General features: G+C 46.2%; 1 protein-coding gene and 1 non-coding gene across 3 annotated transcripts; one reads left to right on the plus strand and one right to left on the minus strand.

The window, feature by feature from the left end:
- Positions 1 to 17,518: 17,518 nt before the first annotated feature.
- Positions 17,519 to 20,197, plus strand: LOC123057640 (putative receptor-like protein kinase At4g00960). 2 transcript variants are annotated; one of them, XM_044480564.1, is made up of 6 exons: positions 17,519 to 18,405; positions 18,480 to 18,657; positions 18,816 to 19,026; positions 19,212 to 19,452; positions 19,544 to 19,694; positions 19,792 to 20,197. In XM_044480564.1, exons 1-6 carry the CDS (start codon positions 17,519 to 17,521, stop codon positions 20,092 to 20,094), a joined length of 1,971 nt encoding a protein of 656 aa, XP_044336499.1. In that variant the 3' UTR covers positions 20,095 to 20,197. The 2 variants fall into 2 exon arrangements, with proteins under 2 accessions (XP_044336499.1, XP_044336501.1); XM_044480566.1 differs by having other exon boundaries at positions 17,519 to 18,401; positions 18,515 to 18,657.
- Positions 20,198 to 24,861: 4,664 nt separating this feature from the next.
- LOC123063888 (small nucleolar RNA Z247) lies at positions 24,862 to 24,996 on the minus strand. The gene has a single exon (XR_006430591.1). It is a non-coding gene; the product is annotated as a small nucleolar RNA Z247 (small nucleolar RNA).
- Between the last annotated feature and the right edge of the window lie 1,258 nt (positions 24,997 to 26,254).

Raw genomic sequence — 26,254 nt, forward strand, 5'->3', positions numbered from 1 at the left:
TAACTTGGTTGCAACTGGGTTTTTTGTGTTTTCTCGGAGAGGCCCGACAATGAGAGGGGCTAGTTGCATGTCCTACGCTAGTCATACAACTGCATGTCTTCTAAACTGGTTGCAATTGGGCTTTTGTTTTGTTGAAGGGAGCGACGAGGAGAGGGGCCAGTTGCGCGTCTCACACCAGCCACACAATTGCATGTCTTTCCAACATGGTTGCAACATTCCTTTTTGTTTTGTCGAAGCAAGCGGCGGGAAGGAAGAATGCACTAGTTGCATGTCCAACTACAGTCACGCAATTGCCTATCTTCCAACAGAGTTGCAACTGAGGGCCTTTTCTTTTGTCGGAGGGGGGTAAGAGGGAGGGCATAGTTGCTTGTCAAGCTATAGTCATGAAACCGCATGTCTTCTAAGTTGGTTGCAACTGGGGGACCTTTGTTTTGTCAGAGGGGCAGCTCGAAGAGAGAGGGCGCCAGTTACATGTCCAACTATAGTCATGCAATTACGTGTCTTCCAACATAGTTAAAACTAGGGTCTTTTCTTTTGTCAGAGGGGGCGGCAGGAAAAGAAAAGGGGGCAATTGCATGTAAAACTATAGTCACGCAACTGCATGTCTTCCAACATGATTGCAACTGGACGTCTTCCAAGTTCCAACTTGGTTGCAACTAGGATTTTGTCTTTTTGAAGGGACTGACGAGGAGAGGGGCTAGTTGCATGTCTCACACTAGTCACGCAACCGCATGTCTTCTGACATAGTTGCAACTAGGGGCCTTTGTTTTGTCTAAGGGAGCGGCGAGAAGAGAGAGGGCGCATGCATGTCTTCCAACATGGCTGCAACTCCATGTCTTCTAACTTGGTTTCAACTGGACTTTTATTTTGTTGGAGGGGTGACAAGGAGAGGAGCCAGCTGCATGTCCAACTATAGTCACGCAACTGCATGTCTTCTAAATTGGTTTAAAACTGCATGCATTCTAACATGGTTACAACTGGGGCCTTTGTTTTGTCGAAGGGGCCGATGAGGAGAGGGGCCAGTTGCATGTCCGACACTACTCACACAACTGCATGTCTGCTAACTTGGTTGCAATTGTGGCATTTGTTTTGTCGGAAGGGCAGCGGGAAGAGAGAGGGCGCTAGCTGCATGTCCAAGTATAGTCCTGCAACTGCATGTCTTCTAATTTGGCAGCAGCTCCATGTATTCTAACTTGGTTGCAACTAGGCTTTTGTTTTGTCGAAGGAACCGACGAGGAGAAGGCCCGTTGCATGTCCCATGCTAGTCATCCAATTGCATGTCCTCCAACATGGTTGCAATTGCATCCTTTGTTTTGTTGGAGGGGGCGGTGGGAAGAAAGAGGGCATTGGTTGCATGTCCAACTATAGTCACGCAATTGCATGTCTTCTAACTTGGTTTGCAACTGGGGGTCTTTGTTTTGTCGAAGGGGGCGGCGCGAAGAGAAAGGGGTGCAGATGCATGTCCCACACTAGTCACGCAACTGCATGTCTTCTAACTTGGTTGCAATTGCATGTCTCTTAAATTGGGTTTAACTGGGCTTTTTTTGTCGAATGGACCAATGGGGAGAGGGGCTAGTTGCATGTCCAACTATAGTCATGAAACTGCATGTCTTCTAACTTGGTTGCAACTAGGGGGCTTTGTTATGTCGGAGGGAACGAACCAAAGAGAAAGGGCGTCAGTTGCATGTCCAACTACTCACACAACTTCATGTGTTCTAACTTGGTTGCATCTGCACGTCTTCTAACTTGATTGCAACTGGGCTTCTGTTTTGACACAGGGCGCCAATTGCATGTCCAACTATAGTCACACAACTGCATGTTTTCTAACAGCTTCAACTACATGTCTTCTAACCTGGTTTCAACTGGGCTTTTGTTTTGGTGGGGGGTCGACGAGGAGAGGAGCTAGTTGCATGTCCAACTATAGTCACACAATTGCATGCCTTTCAACATAGTTGCAACTACACATATTCTAACTTGGTTGCAACTAGGCTTTTGTTTTGTCGGAGGGACCGACGAGGAGAGGGGCCCGCAACTACATGTCTTCTAACTTGGTTACAGTTGCAGCCTTTGTTTTGTTGGAGGGGGGGGGGGGGGAGGGCCGCAATTGCATGTCCAACTACAGTCACGCGACTGTATGTATTCTAACTTGGTTGCAATTGGGCTTTTGTCTTGTCGGAGGGACTAACAAGGACAGGGTCCATTGCAAGTCTCACAATAGTCATGCAACTGCATGTCTTCCAACATGGTTGATATTGCGGCCTTTGTTTTGTTGGAGGGGGTGGTGGGAAGAAAGAGGGCGCCGGTTGCATGTCCAACTATAGTCACACAATTGCATGTCTTCTAACTTGGTTTGCAACTGGGGGTGTTTGTTTTGTCGAAGGGAGCGGCGCGAAGAGAAGGGGGGGGGGTTGCATGTCCCACACTAGTCACGCAACTGCATGTCTTCTGACTTGATTGCAATTGCATGTCTCTTAAATTGGGATCAACTGGGCTTTTTTGTCGAAGGGACCAACGAGGAGAGGGGCCAATTGCATGTCCAACTATAGTCACGGAACTGCATGTCTTCTAACTTGGTTGCGAATCGGGGTGTTATGTCGGAGGGGCTGCCACAAAGAGAAAGGGCGCCAGTTTCATGTCCAATTAGTCACAAAATTGCATGTCTTCTAACTTGGTTGCAACTGGGCTTTTATTTTGTCGGAGGGGCTGACGAGAATAGGGGCAATTGCATGTCCAATTATAGTCACGCAACTGCATGTCTTCCAACTTGGTTGCAATTGGGGGGCCTTTGTTTTGTCGGAGGGGGCGGGGCGAAGAGAAAATGGGCTAGTTTCATGGCCCACACTGGTCGTGCAACAGCATGTCTTGTAACTTGGTTGCAACTTTGAACTTTGTTTTGTTGGAGGGGCGACAGGAAGAGAGAGGGCGCCAGTTGCATGTTGTATTATAGTCACGCAACTGCATGTCTTCTAACTTGGTTGTAATTGGGGGGCTTTGTTTTGTCGGAGGGGGCGGCACGAAGAGAAAGGGGGACAGTTGCATGTCCCACACTAGTCATGCAACTGCATGTCTTCCAACATGGTTGCAACTACGCGTCTTCTAACTTGGTTGCAACTGGGCTTTTGTTTTCTCAGAGGGGCCGACGAGGAGAGGGGCCAGTTGCATGTCCCACACTAGTCACACAACTGCATGTCTTCTAACTTGGTTGCAATTGCGGCCTTTGTTTTGTCGGATGGGGTGGCGGGAAGAGAGAGGGCGCCCGTTAGATGTCGAACTATAGTCACGCAACTGCTTGTCTTCCAACTTGGTTGCAATTGCACGTCTTTTAACTTGGTTGCAATTAGGCTTTTGTTTTGTCGGAGGGACCGACGAGGAGAGGGGTCGGCCGCATGTCCAACTACAGTCATGAACTACATGTCTTCCAACATGGTTGCAACTAGGGGCTTTGTTTTGTCAAAGGTGGCGTTGGAAAGAGGGAGGGGCGGCGGGGAGAGGGGGCAACTAGTTATGCAATTGTAAGCATTGTCCCCGGAATACAACTGCACGTCTTTTACCAACATGGTTACGACTAGACTTTTTTTTACTTTGTCGAAGGGGCAGCGGGGAGAGGGGGCCAATTTTTGCAGAGCAGGTAAGGTAACCCCCCCTGCGCGCGCCTCCACGCTCCTCTACCCACTTTGTGCCTCACATGAGCACCATAACAATCCCATTTGCCATGTTCGTAAGCACAAATGAAGTGCCCCGATCTCACAACTAGCTTTGTGTTTTTCGTTGGAGCGCAGCAGGGGGCGGGGGCAATTTTCATGATTTCCCCCTTTTTCTTATTCTTTTTTAAATAATATACAAAGTACAAACTTAATTTTTTTTCTATTTTTTGCATTTGTTTTTCCAAGGAATCAGATGTAAAAATCAAGTGTTTTGTATGTTTCTTTTTCTTCAGGTCTCTGGAATATGGACCAGGCTCTACATTTTTTTCTTGAGGGGGCTCAACATCTTTCTAGAGGCCACCCACAGGTTATCTTCAAGGACCCGTTCAGGAAGGGGAAACAAAATCCTTGTAAGTGACCACTCCTCATGTAGTGCCACCGTGCAGGTGATCTGCACCTGTAGTATTTTCTCACTGTAGTTCATGCTCAACTACGACAGACTAACGAGTACCATTAAGAGGGGAGATCAACTTAACTTTTTCTGATGCAGAATTTGAATGATTTTGGTGCAATATTCTTAGCTGCTACTACTCCTATTTCTGACGTAAATTGTATCCCAGTCAAGGACCACTAAGGGTTGTGAATTCCTTTATAGATATTTTTTGGTTATTATTAGGTGTGCTTGTCTGATCTACCTAACTGGTACAATACAGTTGAGAGGCAAAGCAATGGTCATCATCTTGTCAACGTCCTTAATACCAATCACTGGTGGAAAAAGGGCCTTTGGTCGCGGTTCGCAACTGCCATTAGTCGCGGTTGCGCAACCGCGACAGACCGTGCGCGACTAAAGGCCCCCCCCCTTTAGTCGCGGTTGCTTAAGAACCGCGACTAAAGGCCCGTCCACGTGGGCGCCAGGTGGCCGTCGGGGCGGAGGACATTTAGTCGCGGTTCTTCTGGCCAACCGCGACTAAAGGCCGCCGCAGGTTTAGGGTTTTAGCCCCCCCCCCTTAAACCTGTTTTCTGTTTAATTTGTATTGTTTTATTTCTTTTGTGCTTTATTTTAATTTTGAAGGAGTTTCATATATTCTACGGTACTACATACATGCATATGAATGTACAATTTCAAATAAATTTGAAATTAGAACCAAAAAGAATTCAAGAGGAATATACAATATATATTCAATATCATCGGATGACCATATACAATTTTGAACAAGTTTCCATACATGATTTAATGCATATAAAGTTCTACGTCCTCGTAATAGTGTTCTCCTTTAGGATGGAGGACTTCCCTGCTGAACCATCCAGCTAGTTCCTCTTGAAGTGGTCGGAAGCGAGCTTCTGGACTAAGCATCCACCGGAGGTTATTCCTCTTAGCATTGGTATCACTCGGAACCCGCTCAGAGGTGTATCTCCGGATCATCTCACAGACATAGTATCCACATAGATTGGTCTCCGGTGGCTGAATATCCCCAGCATTCTTAGCCTTTAACATTTTGAATTCTAGCTCTTTTTTGAATTCACCGACCTTTGTATCTACGAACCGTCTCCAAACCCTACGAGGCAAAGAAAATTAAATGAACAAGAGAGTTATTAATTAGTTACTTGATATTAGGAAATGAACGAAATAGGCCGATCGATATAGAGCGCAAATGAATGAAAATAATTACTTCTGCAGCATTCTTCTCATGCCGCCCCAAAGCTTTGGATCCATATTCACAGAGTCGTGGACGAGACATTCTGAGGTGTTAACTTTAATTACTAGCAGAATCCAGTGGAACCTGCGGACACGATACATGCACAGTACGTCATGCATATCTCATCGATTAGCCGGCCACATACCATGCATGGAGTAAACAAAAGAGAATGTGCTCAAGACAGAAACACTCACTCTAAATGGTAAGGAAATAGAATATCACTTTTGAGTTCCTGCTTTGTAAGAAACTGCCACAGGTCTGCCTCCACGTCGGCGGGGTAACGCTCCAACACATGTCCATTAACGATGTGTGGGTCAATGAACCCAACATCATGGATGTTCCTTACTCTGCATTCCTTAATCTTCATTCTGCATGTATAATAGCGGACACAACAATATAGTTAGGACATATATATAGTGCAGGCAATATGAACGAGATGGGGTAGAAATTAATAAATCACTTACAGAACGTAGCAACTGATGATAGATTTATCGAGCTCGCGCAGATTGAAAAGCTGGAACAATTCACTCAGTTCAATTTGTACATAGTAATGTTTGAAGTGATGCTCATGTCTAACTTCCGCATAAATATATTCTTTGGCGTTTTTATTTTTTATGTAACCCTTGTACCATTTCAGCAGACCTTTCATTTGTGGAGGTAGATCCTTTTCCTCCGCAGGCTCGACGAGAGGCCCATTCTTGACATATGTAATTACTACCTCCTTCACTGGCGCCTCATCAAGGCCTAACAGTTCACGAAGAGTAATACCTAAGTTGGCCGCTTGTTCTCTGGCACTCGTTACAGTCAATCCCTGTGCTGCCGCAGCTTGTATGATCTCGGGGTCATCCGGACAGAAGGCTTCCACTATAAGCGGGGCAATCGATTGTTTACTTTGTTCCCCGAGCTGGGCAACTTGTTTCCCGCTTTTTTTACTTTCGGCCTTCTCCCGCTCTTTGTTCTCCTTGAACATGAGTGCCTGCCTGCGAAGTTCACGTGCATAGTCGTTAGGCAGATTCTTCGCGGCTTGGGACAGTGTGCTCAAAAATGACTTAGCCCACTTCTTTTGCTCATCAGAAAATACTGGCTTGGGCTCGGGCTCTCTTTTCTTCTTGCAGTCCGCCTTCCATTTCTCCAAATCAGCAGCCGCGGCCGCGTCGACTTCCTCGGCACTACGTTCCCAAGGCCTTGTGGGGAGAGGCTTTAGTGATGGCTCCGGTACCTTTGTGGTCTTAGGTACATAAGGGTCCGGGTTAATAATCCAGGACTGCTTCTGCTTCTTTGCCGGAGGTGGATTGGGGGGCGGCGTCTGATCACCCGCCGGACGAGGACTGGGGGGCGGCGGCTGATCACCCGCCGGACGCTGTGGACTGGGGGGCGGCGTCGGCTGACGTGACGGAGGTGTAGGTGAACCGCCACCACCACCACCACCACCACCACCGCCACCGCCACCACCACCACCGTAGGGGGGTGGACTTGTTGTCCTTGGCGCCTCGCCTGGAAACTTGATAAACTTCTTTTGCCATAGAATGAAATGGCGCTTGACATCTCCAAGTCTTTTCTCCCCTTCAGGTGTAGCAATGTCAATCTCCAGGTCCTCAAACCCTTGGACTATGTCCTCCACCATGACACGAGCATAGCCATCTTGAATGGGGTTGTTGTGGTGGAGTGCTCCAGGTAAACATGGTAAAGCACTGCCGATGGCTACCTTCATGGACATGTTCCCGATAGGATAATACAGATGACATTCTTTCATCTCCTTTATATCGTCCACGGGGTAGCGAGGATGCTCCGGTGAAGTAATTTCGACCACCAGAGGCTCCGGTGCAGTAATTTGGACCACCAGAGGCTCCGGTGCAGTAATTTCGATCGTCGGTGCATCTGCACCAGCCGGTGGGGCCTCCGTGGAAGCCACGCTGCTTCTCCGCTGCTGGCTTCCGAGATCCGCTGGATGATCTTCATGCTGCACCCGAGCTGCATCTCTTTCGGCTACTAGTACACTCATGGTTTTCTTCATCACATCCATTTCCGATGCCAACCGCGCCACAACATCTGCTTCCGATCCATCTTTCTCTTACGGCTTCTGTAACCGTACGGGTCATCGTTCTGGGGGAACCCTATTTTCCACGGAATGTGCCCCATGCCTCGTACACGTCCTCCGTGTTCAGGATTCCCGAGGGCTTTTGTCAGCGCGTCGTTCTCTCTGTTGAACTTGATCTTCCCCTGTTGAGCATCCCTCATTGCGTTAATAAGGGCTTGGGTGGGTTTAATTAATTTGCCCCGGTAAACACACTCCCCTGTCTCCGGGTTCAGCGTTCCCCCATGCCCGTACCACCAGCTTTTGGCCCTTGGGTCCCATCCCTCCGTACCTGGACGGATTCCTCGCGCCCTCAGCTCGTTCTCCATCTTCTCCCACCTAGGCTCCCAAAGGCGATACCCTCCTGGCCCCATAACATGATTGTACTCCTTCTTAGCCGCATTTTCCTTATTTTTTTTCGATATTTGAATGAACTGCTCCGATTTCTTTTGCTTCACAAATTCTGGCCAATCATCTTTCAGTTTCTCATATTGTCCTTTGAAATCCGGAGTCTTGTTCTGCTTGACAAAGTCATGGGCTAGATTTTGCTTGAATTTCCGGAATGCGTCGGCCATCTTATGAAGAGCGAACTGTTTGACTAGCCTCCTCCTCTCCTTGTTTTCCTCAATCTTGTTACCCTCCTCATCGAATTTGTTGTATTCCGGAGGTAGAACGAAATGTTCCATAAGCTTCTTGAAGCAATCTTTTTTTGTTCTCTTATCGACAAAAGTGAAACCATCAATTCGTGCCTTCTTTGGCTCATTCCACTCCTGGACGGTGATCGAGACGTTGTCTCTAACAATGGCTCCGCATTGGCTGACAAACTTGGTGGCGTTCTTGCGGGGCTCCAGCGGCCTGCCGGTTGCACTGTCGACAACCTCGATGGTGCATGTTTCTCCTTGTTTCATCGTCTTGGTTGCGCCACGCTTTGACGACGTACTCGATTGTTTCGACGATCCGGCCGAGGGCTAAAATAAGAAAGAGTCTTTTATGTCAGTCCTGATATTTATTCAAATCAGTTAGTTTGTATCACCAGAGGCTCAATGTATATATATACCTCGGCGCCGGAGGTGGTTGCTACTTCCATTTGAAGATCGTCGTTTATCGACGTTTGTTCGGCATCATCTTGCTGACGGCGCCCTTCATCTTCACCGTCAAGGTTCAGATAAGAAGAGATATCATCTTCTTCTTCTCCGGTCGGCACATATAGAATATCGCCGTTTATGATGCCGAACATATGTGCTTCACCGTCCGGATCATAGTTGTCCATAATCGGGTCAGCTCTATCGTCCGCCATTATGTCAGTCCTGAAAACATGTAGTAAAAACAAATTAATTAAGTGAAGAAGGGGGGCGGTGGCGGTGGCGGTGGCGAAAGGGCGGTGGCGAAAGGAGGGGGCGAGGAAGGGGTGGGAGAGGGTGTCGCGGTAGAGCGCGAGACGGGGCGGCAGACGACGGCGTCACGGAGAGGGGAGGCGAGGACAACACATTTATAACCCTCGCCGTCCCCTCTCGATCCCTAAAAAAACACCACGGCGTCACGGAGAGGGGAGACGAATATATGTGGGGTCGGGATGGCCCATGTGCAGGGCAGGGGGTGCTGGCCACACTCTTTTTTCTTTTCTTTTTCATTTCATTTCATTTTTTCTTTTCCTGTTTTTATCCTTTTCATCTTTAAAACAATTCAGTATATCAAAATATAGCAATGAAAAAAGATATTTGAGAAATCATAAAATGTATGTGAATTCAAAAAAATGAATTCATAAAAATGTATTTCAAAAAATTGATTTTATTAGACACAAAAAATTCTTTCACGTATTTTCACGTATTTAATTTTAAAAATTCTTTCTTTTTTTCTTCTTCCTTTTTTTTCTTCTTTCTTTTTTTCTTCTGTTGTTTTCTTCCTTTTTCTTTTTTTCTTCCTTTTTCCTTTTTTCTTCCTTTTTCTTGTTTTTCTTCTGTTTTTCTTTTGTTTTCTTCTTCCTTCTTTTTCTTCTTCTTCCTTTTTCCTTTTTCTTTCTTCTTCTTCTTCCTTTTTCTTCTTCCTTCTTCTTCTTCTGCCGGCGCGCGGAGGACGGCAGGCAGGGCCAGCGGGCGGCGGGCGGCAGGGCGGCGGGCGGCGGGCGGCGGGCGGAGGACGGCAGGGCACGGGCGGAGGGCGGAGGACGGCAGGGCACGGGCGGAGGACGGCAGGGCACGGGCCGGCGGCGGGCGGAGGACGGCAGGGCACGGGCGGAGGGCGGCGCTCACTGGGGACGGGGGCGGCGGCGCGCAGGGCTTCGGCGTCGGCGTCGGCGTCGGGGCAGGGCTTCGGCGTCGGCGTCGGCGTCGGGGCAGGGTTCGGCGTCGGCGTCGGCCGGGGCAGCGCTTCGGCGTCGAGAGAGAGGAGAATGGGAAGTGGCAGAACTGCTAAGTGCAGTATTTATAGACGCACCTTTAGTCGCGGTTGGTGTGGCGGACCGCGACTAAAGGTAACCTTTAGTCGCGGCCCGCCACCCCAACCGCGACTAAAGGTACCTTTAGTCGCGGTCCGCCACCCCAACCGCGACTAAAGTGTTTTGGCGCCGCCTCCGTTCCCGCGCAGAAAGACCCTTTAGTCGCGGCCCGCCACCCCAACCGCGACTAAAGGTACCCTTTAGTCGCGGTCCTCCTCCCCAACCGCGACTAAAGGTCCGTGCTAGAACTGGCGCGGTGCGGTGGGATGTTTAGTCCCACCTCGCTAGCCGAGAGGCTTCGACAGTGGTTTATAAGCGCGGCTGCGCTCACCACTTCGAGCTCCTCTCAAATGCAGGCTTACGGGCCTATTCTGTCACTATGTGCCTGTGGGCCTACTGGGCCTTCTGCGGGCCTGAATCCTGGCCCTGTAATGGGTTTCTAGTCGTATTCAGGCCGTGGTGGCCCAGTAGGTGGCATATTTTTTTTTCTTCCTTTTTTCTTTTTTTCTTCTGTTTTTTTCTTATGTTTTTCTTCTGTTTGTTTTTTTCTTCTGTTTTTCCTTTTTTCTTCTGTTTTTTTCTTCTGTTTTTTTCTTCCTTTTTCTTCTGTTTTTTTCTTCCTTTTTCCTTTTTCCTTTTTTCTTCTGTTTTTTTCTTCTGTTTTTCCTTTTTTCTTATGTTTTTCTTCTGTTTTTTTCTTCTGTTTTTCTTCTGTTTGTTTTTCTCTTCTGTTTTTCCTTTTTTCTTCTGTTTTTTTCTTCTGTTTTTTTCTTCCTTTTTCTTCTGTTTTTTCTTCCTTTTTCCTTTTCCTTTTTTCTTCTGTTTTTCTCTTCTGTTTTTTCTTCTGTTTTTCCTTTTTTCTTATGTTTTCTTCTGTTTTTCTTCCGTTTTTTCTTCTGTTTTTTTCTTCTGTTTTTTTCTTCATTTTCAAATCTTAAAAATACAATTATATATCAAAAAAATCAGAAAAATAAAACTAATTCATTTTAAAACCCCTTGAAGGTTTGACAAAAGGTTTGATACAATAAATTATTACACATCATTTCTTCCCTTGTGTCCCTGCTTGCTTACGATTGTGCCGTATCCATGGAGCATCCTCATCATTTAACTTAATGCTTGGGTCGGTGTTCACTTTGAAGGGCGGAATTTCAGCAAACATATTATAATCTTCTGACATGTCTGTCTTGTCCTCCACTCCCACGATGTTTCTTTTCCCTGAAAGAACAATGTGGCGCTTTGGATCATCGCATGATGCACTGATCGTTTTCTTATCTTTCCGTTTCCTCGGTTTGCTACTCATGTCCTTCACATAGAAAACCTGAGCGACATCTTTCGCTAGGACGAATGGTTCGTCAAGATAACCAAGATTGTTGAAATCCACCATTGTCATTCCGTATTGCTGGTCCACCTTTACCCCACCTCCTGTTAGCTTGAACCATTTGCACCGGAACAAAGGGACCTTAAAGGAGGGTCCATAGTCAAGTTCCCATATCTCCTCTATGTAACCATAATATGTGACCTTTTGCCCATTCTCGGTTGCTGCATCAAAGCGGACACCACTGTTTTGGTTGGTGCTCTTTTTATCTTGGGCGATCGTGTAAAATGTATTCCCATTTATCTCGTACCCTTGGAAAGTCGTTATAGTCGAAGATGGTGTCTTGGCCAACATGTACAGCTGATCTACAACATCATTGTCATTCATTAAATGTTTTCTCAACCAACTGCCGAAAGTCTCCATGTGGGCCTTCCTAATCCAGGATTCAGGCTTCCCCGGGTTGTCCGAGCGTAAAATATTCTTGTGTTTCTCAAAGTACGGAGCCACCAAGCTGGAATTGGTCAGTACAGTGTGGTGTGCTTCAGTCAGAGAATGGCCGTCCATACATATCGTTGATTTCCTTCCGATCGTGCCTTTTCCACTTAGTCTCCCCTCGTGCCGCGATCGAGGAAGACCAATCGGCTTAAGGTCAGGAACAAAGTCAACACAAAACTCAATTACCTCCTCATTTCCATAGCCCTTGGCGATGCTTCCTTCTGGCCTAGCACGGTTACGAACATATTTCTTTAATACTCCCATGAACCTCTCGAAGGGGAACATATTGTGTAGAAATACAGGACCGAGAACGAAAATCTCTTCGACTAGGTGAACCAGGAGGTGCGTCATAATATTGAAGAAGGATGGCGGGAACACCAACTCGAAACTGACAAGACATTGGATCACATCGTTCTGTAACCGTGGTAGAACTTCTGGATTGATTACCTTCTGAGAGATTGCATTGAGGAATGCACATAGCTTCACAATGGCTACTCGAACATTTTCCGGCAGGAGCCCCCTCAAAGCAATCGGAAGCAATTGCGTCATAATCACGTGGCAGTCGTGAGACTTCAGGTTTTGGAACTTTTTCTCCGCCATGTTTATTATTCCCTTTATATTGGACGAGAATCCAGACGGGACCTTCATACTGCTCAGGCATTCAAAAAAGATGACCTTCTCTTCTTTGGTCAGAGCGTAGCTGGCACGACCTTGAAACCATTCCGGATGCCGGTCATCAGGGTCTTTCAAATGTTGCTGGTCCTGCCGTGCTTCCTTTGTATCATTTGTCTTCCCATACACGCCCAAGAAGCTTAGGAGGTTCACGCAAATATTCTTCGTAACGTGCATCACGTCGATTGCAGAGCGGACATCTAGGACTTTCCAATATTCTAGCTCCCAGAATATAGATTTCTTCTTCCACATGGCTGCGTGCCCGTCAGCTCCCTTCGGAACTGATTGTCCGCCAGGACCCTTTCCAAAGATGACTTTCAAATCCTTGACCATATCAAATACCTCAGCACCAGTGCGTTCCGCAGGCTTCGGCCGGTGATCTGCCTTGCCGTTGTAATGCTTGCCTTTCTTTCTTACTGGATGAATTTTCGGAAGAAATCGACGATGCCCAAGGTACACGTTCTTCTTACAATTTGGCAAATGTACACTTTCAGTCTCATGTAAGCAGTGCGTGCATGCATTGTATCCCTTATTTGACAGTCCCGAAAGGTTACTAAGAGCAGGCCAATCGTTGATGGTTACGAAAAGCAACGCTCGTAGGTCAAATTCCTCTTGTTTGTGCTCATCCCACACACGGACACCACCCCACAGCTGTAAAAGTTCATCAACTAATGGCCTTAGGTACACATCGATGTCGTTGCCGGGTTGCTTCGGACCTTGGATGAGCACTGGCATCATAATGAACTTCCGCTTCATGCACAACCAAGGAGGAAGGTTGTAGATGCATAGAGTCACGGGCCAGGTGCTATGGCTGGAGCTCTGCTCGCCAAAAGGATTCATGCCATCCGTACTTAGAGCAAATCTTATGTTCCTTGCGTCAGCTGCAAAATCTTTGAACCATCTGTCGATCTTTCTCCATTGCGTTCCATCTGCGGTGTGTCTCAACTCCCCGTCCGACTTACGGTCCTCTTTGTGCCATCGCAACAACTTGGCATGCTCTTTGTTCCTGAACAGACGTTTCAACCGTGGTATTATAGGAGCATACCACATCACCTTGGCGGGAACCCTCTTCCTGGGTTTCTGGCCCTCAACATCGTCACCAGGGTCATCGCCTCTGATCTTATAACGCAATGCAGTGCATACCGGGCATTCATTCAAATTCTCGTATTCACCGCGGTAGAGGATGCAGTCGTTGATGCATGCATGTATCTTCAGAACCTCTAAACCTAGAGGGCAGACAACCTTCTTTGCTTCGTACGTACTGGCGGGCAACTCGTTATCCTTTGGAAACATATTCTTCAACATTTTCAGCAAGTTTTCAAATGCCGAGTCAGCTACACCTGCCTCTGCCTTCCATTTCAGCAAATCCAGTGTGCAGCCCAGCTTTTTCAGACCATCATCGCATCCGGGGTACAGCGCCTTTCTGTGATCCTCTAACATGCGATCCAAATTCTCCCTCTCCTTTTCAGTTTCGCAGCGTCTCCGTGCATCAGCAATGGTCCGACCAAGATCATCAACGGGATCATCACGTGCCTCTTCTTCACCTTCCCCTTCACCTTCAGCATCCTCCATGAAAGTATCACCGAAATGAGCAAGATAGCTTTCATCGATGAAATCATCCCCTTCTTCATCTTCTTCCATTATAACCCCTCTTTCTCCATGCTTGGTCCAACAATTATAGCTTGGCATGAAACCGTGCCGAAGCAGATGCATGTGAACATCTCTTGAGGAAGAGTAACCCTTCTGATTCTTACAGATAACACATGGACAGATAACAAAACCCCCCTGCTTGTTCGCATTAGCCACTACGAGGAAATCTTTCAAACCCGTAGTGAACTCGCCGGAGAGTCGGTTACCGTACATCCATTGCCGATTCATCTGCATTATTATAATATAAAATATATAATTAACCATCATGCATTTGTTAAACTAACTAGCTACAAACAATATAAATTAAACAATGAACTGCACACATGCATATTTTATCAATGACACGCATGCATGAAAGGTTCAAGTTGCTAACCGCGATCGAGGAGGAAAAAATAAATGAGGAACCTCAAGTGTGGCTCCAACACTTCATATCATGTTTGTTTCACCCTCTTAGGGTATTTCATCAAACACCTTGTGTGCATAAGAGGAACCAAAAGCAAACCTACACCCCCTTGTGAAGCTTGTGAAGAGAAGTGGCACCAAATGGCTAAGTGAGTGTGCTGAACTGGTATATATAGGGGAGGAGCTTTAGTCGCGGTTGGCCTGGCCAACCGCGACTAAAGGCCTTTGCGCACCTTTAGTCGCGGTTGGCCTGGCCAACCGCGACTAAAGCCCCTCACGTGCACCAGCTGGCCACCGAGCGCCCTGGGCCCAGGCCTTTGGTCGCGGTTCGTCTGCCGAACCGCGACTAAAGACTTCATTAGTCGCGGTTCCTACACTTTCGCGACTAATGGGGCTGGACGGAAGCCTCTTTTTCTACCAGTGAATGAAGAACCCCTTTACTAATTTCGAACCAGTTGCAGTTCATGTGTGATTGCTACCCCCAGCTGAAATCATGTATGTATGTGTTTTTTTGTCAGAGCCATATTGTGTTTTTTTCTCACAGGTGAATTTTGTTTGTTGAAAATGGGCATGCTGAAATGCATGGAGTATGGTCTGAAATTAGTGAGATCGTTCGCTGTGCTGTTATTGATGTAACTGGGGCAGTAGGATTGATGAATCTTTGAGTGTAGCCGGCCTGCATGCATGCCTCCACTCCACTCCACATCTTTCAACTTCAGTAGTGCTGATGCGTAATGGTGCATGTGAATTCACAATCTTTTATACTATATTTTGGGACCTTTGATTGTCCCGTGGACTGGAGTGTCCAGCTCACTTGTCCTAGTAGTTCACTACAACTCTAGGCCACTCCAAGTTTTGGGACGTCTCAGGTCAGCTGCGACGTCGAAAGCTAGGAGTTCCGTTGAAAATGGGCCTACTGAAATGCATGGAGTATGGTCTGATTTTTCTCGTGTCAAACCACAGAGGCTGACAAACATTGTGGGCGCGAGCCCAAATCGAGTAGCGGATCCTCCATTTTTTTGTTGGCTAGGGTTCCTGATTCGGGCGTGAATCATGTTTATTGAGGGAGTTGCTGGTGCAGATTTTTCCGAATTTTTGGTGCCTTTTTTCCTTTGTGTGAATCCCTATTTTCAGGGTCTTATTAGTGTTTTTAGATGGGGCTTCAGTGCTAAGATATATGGAGGAAATATGTCTTTTTATAGGTTTTGGGGAAGGTTAAGTAGCAACTCCAGTTTTCAGTGCCTTTGTATTTTGTCTTTGACATTTGTTAGAACTTGAGTGGTAGTAAGAGCCGAAGAATTTAGATGATGTGTTTTGAATGGATTTTAGTTGGGAGATCTCATCGTCTAATAATGTCTGGAAGGGAACATTAGAGGTTGGCCTGCTGATCTAAATGTGAGTAAATGTAATTTATAGAACTACATGCTGCATTTGTTTATTTTGTAAATTGAAGAGTGATTTACTGAAAGTGTTCTTGGTTGTAGGTGTTCATTTTTGTAGAAGCAGTTACTCATGTTATTTTCAGTTTTTTGTGGTGATTGATCCAATTTGTTTTTCGTTACATGTTAACATTTCTAAAGCAGGTCATAGTTTTTTTGTTGTGTTAAATCCATTTGTGATATATGTTGACATAGGTTAGTGCCTCTTTTTATGTCCAGGCTCTCATGGATGCCCGCGAGCAGATTGAACATGAGATAGAAACTAAAATCGAGGCCTTCCTGAAAGAAGGGTTAGGTCAACAGCCTAAAATTGTATGCACTCGGTCTCTTTTCTTTGTTTGATTTTAACCACCTTTTTTTCTACAGTTGTTATGAATCTCATCATCAATTCTTATTTTTACACAGGATCCCAGGGAGAAGGCTAAAGCTGAAATAAGAGATTGGCTTAACAGTGTGGTATGTTAAATGCATCACCTTGTATGATCTTATTTATCTACATGTATGTTGTTGGCTTTCGGTAAACAGAAGCAAACGAAGAAGTTACCTGCAAAATATATGTCATGTATTGTTGTTTCTCTTTGGCCTAGAGTATGTTCCGAAAGACACAAGTTACCTGCAACACTAATGTATCAAATACATTTTTATGAATACAGCCGCGCACATGTACAGATATTGAAGACGAAGGAAGTGACACTGGGAGTGACAAAAATGAAGAAGCAGAGAGCAGGGTCTTGAAGATACAAATTTAGAAGAGAGATGATATGACGTAGAGATCACTGACACTGAAGCATCAGAGGGTTAGCTGTATGAAACATTAGAGAAGGAACGAAGAACTGGTAGAGGAATGAAAGATTTTCCTGTCGTTTAGCTACAGAAATGAGCCTTACATTTTTTCTTGTCTTTTTTGCGGCATCCATGGACAGTGAGGGAGGTAAAACAGGTTCAACAAACAGACAACACAAAAAAGACAAACAAACAAGCCCACACCACAGGCCCACCACGGGGAAATTTAAACCCAACAGTGAGGGTGGTGAAACGGGCCTAATCTACACAGGGTGACATCAGCCGACTGAGACTTCGCGAAGTCTCAGTCGACTAAGACTTAGACAGACCCTAAGAAATATATTCCACTTCACGAAATTCAGCGTCATCGGTGATTTGATCGGTTCAAACTAATTAAATTAAGGTACATTAATTTAATTTAAGGTACATATCCTCAAAGAAATAAAATTAAGGCACATGTTCGCTAGTGAGAACTGAAAGCAACTGATATGACTGGTGGCGGTGAGAAATTAACTGAAGAATGGTCCAGGTGGAATGTACGTTACTTCCAGAGTTCTTTTTTCCAAGTGGAAATAGAACAAGCAGCTAGTGAGTAACAGATTTATCCACACAAGATGGAACAATTTGTCAAAGTAATACACAATATTTTTCCTAGAAATTAAGACCAAGTGAATGATTCAAGAAAGAAATTAATTAAGTCTGATTGGTGCGTCGATCGTGTCAAATTAAGTAATGCAGTATTGACCAGTGCGAAATCAGCTGAAAAAAAGGTCCCACTCCCTTCTTTTCTCCATGTGGCCGATCCGAATCCGGTAGTGATTTGCTGATGCATTACGCACTTTGCTCAGAGATCATCGATCTGGCCGAAGAAAAACAAGACAAGAAGCTCCAGTAGGCCGTTAGCTTCCCATGCATGGCGACCATCGGCGTCGTCGTCCTCCTTCTCCTCCTACTCGCGCCGACACCGTATCTGGCGGCCGCCGATTTCTGCGACAACGTCAAGGCCGCCGGCGCCGCGCTCTCCCGAAACGCCTCCGCTTCACCGGTACAGTTCGCCACGGCCACCATCGGGCAGGCCCCCGACGTGGTCTACGCGCTGGCGCTCTGCCTCGGCGACGTCCTCGACAGCACCGCCTGTGGCACCTGCATCGCCGACTGGTTCGCCACCGTAAACCAGACGCAGTGCGACAAGGTGGGCTTCAGCTACCGCGACTGCATCGTCGTGTACGGCGCCGGCGCCGACATCCTGGGGGCGCCCTCGAACGCCACGGGGGGATCCGGGGACAACACGCCGCCCTTCCAGGATTGGAACATCAGGAACGTCACCGCCGACGACGCCCCCCGCATCGTCAACCTCACCTTCGAGCTGCTGGCCGCGACCGCGCGGATGGCGGCCACCACGACGCCCAAGTTGTACGCCACCGGCATCATGGACATGAAAAGAGTGACAACCTACCTGGACGTGTACTCGCAGGTGCAGTGCACGCCGGACCTGTCCGCCGACGACTGCTCGGCGTGCCTGCGCCGCCTCCTCGGGATGGTCAACTCCACCATGTCCCTGCGCATGGGTGGGCGGATGGGTGTCACGCGGTGCTTTTTCAGGTACGAGGCGTTTCCTTTGTACGGCGCCCGGCCCATGCTAAGCCTGCCGTTGTCGCCGCCGGGGCCGGCTCCGACGACTCCGACCAAACGCAGGAGCATGCTGTGGGTGATTCCCGTAGCTGTAGTTCCTCTAACAGCAGCAGCGTTTTTCTTCTTCATCTGTTACCGTCGACGGCTAAAAAGGCAAAGAAAAGGTACATATGCTATTTTTCTAGTGGATTCGTTCTTTCATATAATCTTCACAAATAGTGGTAAATTGGTGATTATATTACTGCTATGATATTTGATGGCAATAATGTTACTCAAGGATCAAGACGTGCTCACAGTTTGGAGTGGCAAGGGAAAAATTCGGATTTCTCTTTGTTTGAGTTTGAACATCTACTGGAGGCCACAAGAAATTTTTCGGAAGAAAGCAAACTTGGGCAAGGTGGCTTCGGCGCTGTCTACAAGGTAAATTAGTAGTATAGGCCACTTTTTATTGTCAACTGTTTAGTAGAAGCCTAATATGGTCCCTTGTACGAAACATGAACCTAGCTGATAAGTTAGTAAATGGTGGAGAAGGATTAATTACAATGATCCAAACTTTTGAAGAGATTGTTTTTTCTCAGGGCCAGCTTCCAGATGGGTCGGAGATAGCGGTTAAGAGACTTGCTTCACATTCAGGACAGGGTTTCATGGAGTTTAAAAATGAGGTCCAGCTCATAGCCAAACTCCAACACACGAATTTGGTTAGACTCTTGGGGTGTTGCTCTCAAGAAGAGGAGAAAATACTGGTCTATGAATACTTGCCAAACAAAAGCTTGGATTTCTTCATCTTTGGTATGCATTTGCATTTCTTAGTTTACTTCAATTACTCTCTGTCGATATGATGCATCAGAATGACTAAATATTACTCGAGGCTTGTTTTTGGCAGTCCTATGAGTATAGTTTCTTGCCCTTGGCAATTTATTTTCATTTATCTGGGTGCCTTTTTCCTGTTATACTAATAACTAATTGATGTGTAGATGAGAATAAAAGAGCTTTGCTGGATTGGACAAAACTTGCAGCAATAATTGAAGGGGTAGCAAACGGACTTCTCTACTTACATAAGCACTCTCGATTGCTTGTCATACATCGAGATCTTAAACCAAGCAACATTCTCTTGGACAGTGAAATGAATCCAAAAATTTCAGATTTCGGGCTAGCAAAAATATTTAGCTCAAATGACACCGAAGGAGACATTACAAGAAGAGTGGTTGGCACATAGTACGTTTCTTAAAAAAACTCCAATTTCAATTACATATGTTACATTTCAACAAGATAAGGTAATCTTGACATTTATCATATACCATTTTAGTGGCTACATGGCCCCTGAGTATGCTTCGAAAGGAAACTTCTCTATTAAATCCGACATATTCAGCTTTGGTGTTGTCATTCTTGAGATCCTAAGCGGGAAACGGAATTCTGGTACCCAACAATGTGGATGTTTCATCAATCTGCTTGGATATGTAAGATTATACACACAAACTTAAGCTTTTGCAAAATTATCTCTTACTTCTCATTTTCTGTACAACCTAATAATGCGTGTGACGGAATTGCAAACAGGCATGGCAATTATGGGAAGAGGGAAAGTGGATTGACCTTGTTGATGTATCATTGGTTTCTGATAGTCACTCAACAAAGATAATGAGGTGCATTAACATAGCATTGTTGTGCGTACAAGAGAATGCAGTTGATCGACCAACCATGGGAGATATTGTGTCAATGCTAAGAAATGAGACTATGATCTTGGCTGAGCCTAAGCAGCCAGCATATATCAATGTAAGAGTAGGAAATGAAGAGACGTCCATTGCTCCTGAGTCATATAGTATCAATGATGTGAGCATATCAATCACAAGTCCTAGGTAGTGTTTTTCGTCGTGTCATGGTCTTGTACTATTCATTTGTAGTACATTCACACAAACATAAATGATGTATAATGTGTAAGTTTCGGCGGTGTCTCAAGTGTGTGGTTTATGTGGCCCAAAAAGTATAAGAGGAAGGCTTCGAAGCTACTTGGAGCAACCTTTCCCGTTCTTATTTTCTTCTTAATTAGCAACTTTTAACTAACTTTAGTTATGTGCATGAGGTGTTTTCCACCTTTGTTGTCACACATACTAAAACACTGCCAAATCCGGTTAATTCTGTTAAGTTGTTCCATACATAATGATTCGTTATCTACGGACAAAATGAGAACTACAATGTTTAGCTATAAAAACACTACAAACTGCAATGTCTAAATGGTTGATACCAAATGAGAGGAGGTGGTTTTGGTGCTTGATGAAGTCTTCAATTTATCTATGACAGATTTGTAAAACTAGATGGAAGCGTTGAACCCTTTGCTCGGGCCCCGGTTGTATATATATGATGGGTGCCGTGGCTTACAAGAATAGATCGAGAGGAGATCGATCACGTTCGGTACAGGAGGTTTGAGGAGATAGAGCAGAAGAAGGGATAAGAAGAGATACAAGTTAAACACCTTTCCTATCCCTATACAACATCTTCTAACACTCCCCCTCAATCTAAACCTCAAGGAATTTTTGCAAGGTTAAGATTGTACTTGAACTCGTCCAATCTCCTCATGGTGAGAGGTTTTGTGAAGCCATCAGCAAGTTGATCTCCAGTAGGTACAAACCGAATATCAAGGACCTTTCGAGCTACCCTTTCTCTGACAAAGTGGAAATCAACTTCAATATGTTTAGTGCGTGCATGAAAAACAGGATTGGCTGAAAGATAGGTTGCACCAATATTATCACACCATAATCTTGCAGCTTGTGGAGCCTTGATTCCAAGTTCATAAAGCAAAGTCTGTATCCACATTACTTCAGCTGTAGCATTTGCCAAAGCTTTATATTCAGCCTCTGTACTTGATCGTGAGACAGTAGCCTGTTTTCTTGCACTCTAGGATATAAGATTAGTTCCCAGAAACACAGTAAAACCACCTGTGGATCTTCTATCATCAGCACACCTAGCCCAGTCTGCATCAGAGTAAGCAGTAACAAGCAGAGATGGAGACTTGGTAATTTGAAGTCCAAGTCCTTCAGAAAACTTAAGATACCTTAAAATCCTTTTGACTGCAGTCCAGTGAGTTGTTCTAGGTGCATGTAAATACTGACATACCTTATTCATAGAATAAGAAATATCAGGACGTGTAAGAGTCAAGTATTGCAAAGCACCCACAACACTTCTGTAATTAGTTGCATCCTCTGGTTCAAGAGCTTCTCCACTTTCAAGAGTAAGTTTCTCAGAAGTTGAAATTGGTGTGCTTACAGGCTTACAATGTTGCAGTCCTACTCTTCTGAGTATGTCAGTAGTATATTTTTCTTGAGTAAGAAGAATACCATCCTTAACCTGCTTGACCTCTATGCCAAGGAAATAGTGAAGATCTCCCAAATCCTTGAGAGCAAACTCCAATTTAAGATCTTTAAGCAAACAAGTGGTAGCATCTGAACTTGAACTTGCAACAATTATATCATCAACATAAACAAGTACAAATATAGTGATATTACCCTTATGATAAAAGAACAATGAAGTATCTGCTTTTGATGGTGTAAACCCAAGTTGTTGTAACTGCATGCTTAACCTTGAGTACCAAGCTCTTGGGGCCTGTTTCAAACCATACAGAGCTTTATCCAACTTACAGACATGATTTGGCATGCTTTTACTCTCATATCCAGGTGGCTGCCGCATGAACACTTATTCCTCAAGAACACCATGAAGAAATGCATTCTGAACATCTAGCTCTCGTAAACTCCAACCTCTGGAAATAGCAATAGACAATACAAGTCGAATGGTAGCTGCCTTAACAACAGGACTAAATGTATCTTCATAATCAATACCAAATCTCTGTTTAAACCCTTTGGCAACTAACCTAGCCTTGTATCTGTCTATGCTTCCATCAGATTTTCTTTTTATCTTATAGACCCATTTGCAATCTACTCCCTCCGTTCCCAAATACTTGTCTTTCTAGGCATTTCAAATGGATTCAACATACGGATGTATATAGACATATTTTAAAATGTAGATTCACTCATTTTGCGCCGTATGTAGTCACTTGTTGAAATCTCTAAAAAGACAAGTATTTAGGAACGGAGGGAGTATGACATTGATACCCTTCCTTGAGGGTACTAAGTGCCAAGTTCTATTTTTCATGAGCGCATCATATTCATTATCCATGGCTGCTTTCCATTCTTTATGATCTAGAGCATCATGCAAATTAACTGGTTCTCCAACACTAGTAAGAAAAGCACGTTTGACACGATCATAACGTACCGTACCATCATTGTACTCTTTATTTCTGACGATACCTGACTGTGATCGAGTGTGTCGACGAGGAGCCTGAGAACAAACTGCTGATGTAGGCACAGAAGATCCAGGAGCATTTGGAGCAGAATTATCCACAGAAGATCCCGGCACCAGATCCAAGGAGGATTCTGCACCTGCTTCTAATCCTGTCGGCACAGGCGCAGGCGATCTCCTATCGCCAGCCAAATTAGCCATCGCATCCCGCGCCTCGTCGTCCTGCGGAAAAGTGGCGCGCGGTCCGCTCGCGCTTGGGCTGGCGGGGTCCACCTGGTGGGGGCTGTCGGCCACGCGCGCGCGTGCACCCGCGCCTGGGCTGGCGACCTCAGCCAATCGCGCATCGGGACAGACGGGGTCCACCCGGTCGGCCACTGGCGTGCGAGGAGATGCATGCAGGGGAGAGCTATCCTCCTAGGATTGCGCGCCTTCAGGTGCAGCAGCTCTGACATGCGAACCTGCATGGGATCCGGCGCCGCTGCCAGCCGAATCAGTGTTGGATCCTGTGCCTTTTTTGTTCGGACCTGCACACATAAAATGACGGCCAGAATCTGCAGAAAAACAATTTTCTGTGGAATTTTTCACTTGATCAGCTTTAGTTAATTCACCCCCGTGATCAGGAAGAAGGGCTATTTCAGCATGAAGGAGAGCGCCTGCATTTGGATGAAGCTTGGCGAATGGAAAGAGATTTTCATCAAAAACAACATCTCTAGAAATATAAATACGTCCAGTAGCAATTTCTAGGCACTAGTTGTAGCCTTTGTGGAGATTGATATAGCCAAGAAAAACGCATTGAGTAGAACAAAACTCAAGCTTATGATGATTGTATGGACGAAGATTGGGATAGCATGCACACCCAAAAGTTTTGAGGGAATTATAGTCTGGTTTTTGATGATAAAGACGTTCCAACGGAGTAGAGTTTCCAATAACTTTGCTTGGAAAATGATTAATAAGATATGTGGCAGTGATGAAAGCTTCATCCCAATACTTAAGAGGCATGGAGGCATGAGCAAGTAGAGAGATGCCAACTTCAACAATGTGGCGATGTTTACGCTCGGCAGAGCCATTCTGTTGATGAGCATGGGGACAAGACACATGGTGTGCAATGCCTATACTACGAAAGAAGGAGTTGAGCTTCTCATACTCCCCTCCCCAGTCACTTTGGGCCGTTAAGATTTTTCTGTCAAAGTGTCTTTCAACAAGTTTTTGAAACTCTTGGAATATAGAAAAGACTTCAGATTTATACTTAAGTAAATAAATCCAAGTAAACTTGCTGTAATCATCGATAAAACCGACATAATATTTTTTTCTGCCAAAAGAATCTCGGGCATGTCCCCATACATCACTGAAAATAAGCTCTAAAGGAGCATGAGAAACACTACTAGACTTAGGATAGGGAAGTTGGTGACTCTTGGCACATTGACAAGCTTCACAAACCGAATCACTAATAGGACTATGTGACAAAGAAAGTTTGCCTTTATTGACTACTTGCTTAACTATGACCGAGGAAGGATGTCCTAAACGTTGATGCCACCTTGCCAAGGAGGGATTGATGACGGAGTAGACCTGACGATGCTTGCGACTAAGTGCTCCAGATGTGATGGGGTAGAGGCCGCCAATGCATCTACCGTGGTGTAGAAGTTCCCTCGTTGCCTGATCCTTGATAAAGAAGTAACGAGGGTGAGTTTCAAAGAAGACATTATTATCAGTGGCTAAACGAGACATAGAGGCAAGGTTTTTATCGTCTTGAGGAACATGAAGAACATCTTTTAAGACTAGATCACGTTTATGCATAGGGGGATTAATAAAAGCTTGACCAATGTGTCTAATATCCATACCTCCACTGCTTGCGGTGTGAATCTGATCATTGCCGTGATATTTTTCACGGAGAGCAAGTTGCTCCAGCTCACTTGTGACATGATCCGTAGCGCCGGAGTCAACATACCACACTCCTTCTCCTCCTTGTTCACGCATAGCTGCAGCAACCTGACGAGAATCTGGAACGAAGTCTTCATCATAGCGGTGCCAGCAGTCCATGACCTCATGGCCGGCCTTCTTGCAGAGTTGGCAGCGAGGGCGACCGCGAGAGGAGGAGGAGGGGCGGCGGCTAGTGTTGTTGTTGAAGCCACCACCCCCTGTTCTGTTGGAGGAGTTGTTGTAGCTGCCGCCTCCTGTGTTACCGTAGTTGTTGGTGTAGCCGTTGTCCCCCTGGGGGTTGCCGCGCCCACGCCCACCGCCGCGTTGCGCGTGGTGACCGCGCCCACGGCCGCGTCCGCGCGAGGCGGCGTTGGCAGAAGATTGGCGAAAAGCGGCGCCATGAAGGAGACTGAGGCGGGCGTCGAAGCTCAGGAGCTGGCTATATAGCTCCTGGACGGTGATTGGTTCCACCCGAGCAGCAAGGGCCGAGACGACTGGATTATAATCCATGTCCAGTCCGGCCAAGATCTTGGATACGATCTCCGGATCGGAGAGCGCGGCGGCAGTGCATGCAACTTCGTCGGTGAGGCTCTTAATCTTGCCAAGATACTCTGCCATAGTCATGTTACCTTTTTGCAGGTTCGTAAGCTTGATGCGAGTGTTGATGGCTTGCGCTTGGCTCTGGGCGGCGAACATGTCGTGGATGGCGCGCCAGACTTCTGCCGGCGTCTGGAGCGTGGCCACCTGTGCAAGGATGTCGCGGGAGAGGGAGCCCATCAAGTAACCTTGGAGTTGTTGCTGCTGTGCATACCAGAGGGATCTGGCAGAGTTCACCACCTGTTCTTCTTTGCCGTCCTTGGTGACGGTGAGGGTGGGCGGCGGCGCTGGGGTCTTCGCGTCAAGATGGTGCTCCATCTGCGCGCCCTTGATCTGGGGTAGGACGACGACCTTCCAGAGGAGGAAGTTGCCTCTCGTCAGCTTCTCTTGCGGTGGTGATCCGAGGAAGGAGTTGGTGGGGTTGGAGGTGGACGAAGATGCAAAGATGGAGGAGGAGGCGTCGGTGGTGAGGGAACCCATGGTGCTCGGCGTCATGGCGGCGGAGGTGGTGGACATAGTTGCGGTCGCCTGGGGTAGCTAGATGCGATCTCTATTCGATCTATCGAGGAAGAGGCTCTGTTACCATGTAAAACTAGATGGAAGCGTTGAACCCTTTGCTCGGGTCGCGGTTGTATATATATGATGGGTGCCGTGGCTTACAAGAATAGATCAAGAGAAGATCGATCATGTTCGGTACAGGAGGTTTGAGAAGATAGAGCAGAAGAAGGGATAAGAAGAGATACAAGTTAAACACCTTTCCTATCCCTATACAACATCTTCTAACAAGATTGCGTCTATCCAAAAGCTCATGCAATATAGTCGGGGCCTTCAGCTTCTTGTATATAGTCGGGGGCAAGTGCTTTGGCGGGTAGATGAATCCTCTACCGAGCGAAACTTTTTTTGTACCTCGTCCTACGGTTGGTTCTCTTGGTTGGAGGGATTCCAAGTATTGTATGGGTAGATTTTCTTATCTCTCCCCGCAAATTTTTTTTTTCTTATCTCTTAATTAGAGTCCTTCCCAAGTACGACTAGGTGTGGCCGTGTGGGTTTGTGGAAGCAGGCTCCTTGGATATAGTAATTGTACACTACTCGTAATCAGATTGATTCTATCTCCGGTGGCACTCCGATGCTTGATATGGAGATGCGTCCAGTTAGAGCATCTTCAACAGACGCGCTATATAAGCACCGCACTGAAAAATTAATAGTTTTTGCACGT

The sequence above is a fragment of the Triticum aestivum genome, chromosome 3A (genome assembly GCF_018294505.1).
Source record: "Triticum aestivum cultivar Chinese Spring chromosome 3A, IWGSC CS RefSeq v2.1, whole genome shotgun sequence".
Taxonomy (NCBI): domain Eukaryota; kingdom Viridiplantae; phylum Streptophyta; class Magnoliopsida; order Poales; family Poaceae; genus Triticum; species Triticum aestivum.

Bases quoted from the DNA above. Each gene is read 5' to 3' on its own strand.
- LOC123057640 (XM_044480564.1), top strand. From the start codon at position 17,519: ATGGCGACCATCGGCGTCGTCGTCCTCCTTCTCCTCCTACTCGCGCCG. The intron at 19,027-19,211 runs GTATGCATTTGC...ATTGATGTGTAG, and splicing joins CTTGGATTTCTTCATCTTTG to ATGAGAATAAAAGAGCTTTG. The intron at 19,453-19,543 runs GTACGTTTCTTA...ATACCATTTTAG, and splicing joins AGAAGAGTGGTTGGCACATA to TGGCTACATGGCCCCTGAGT.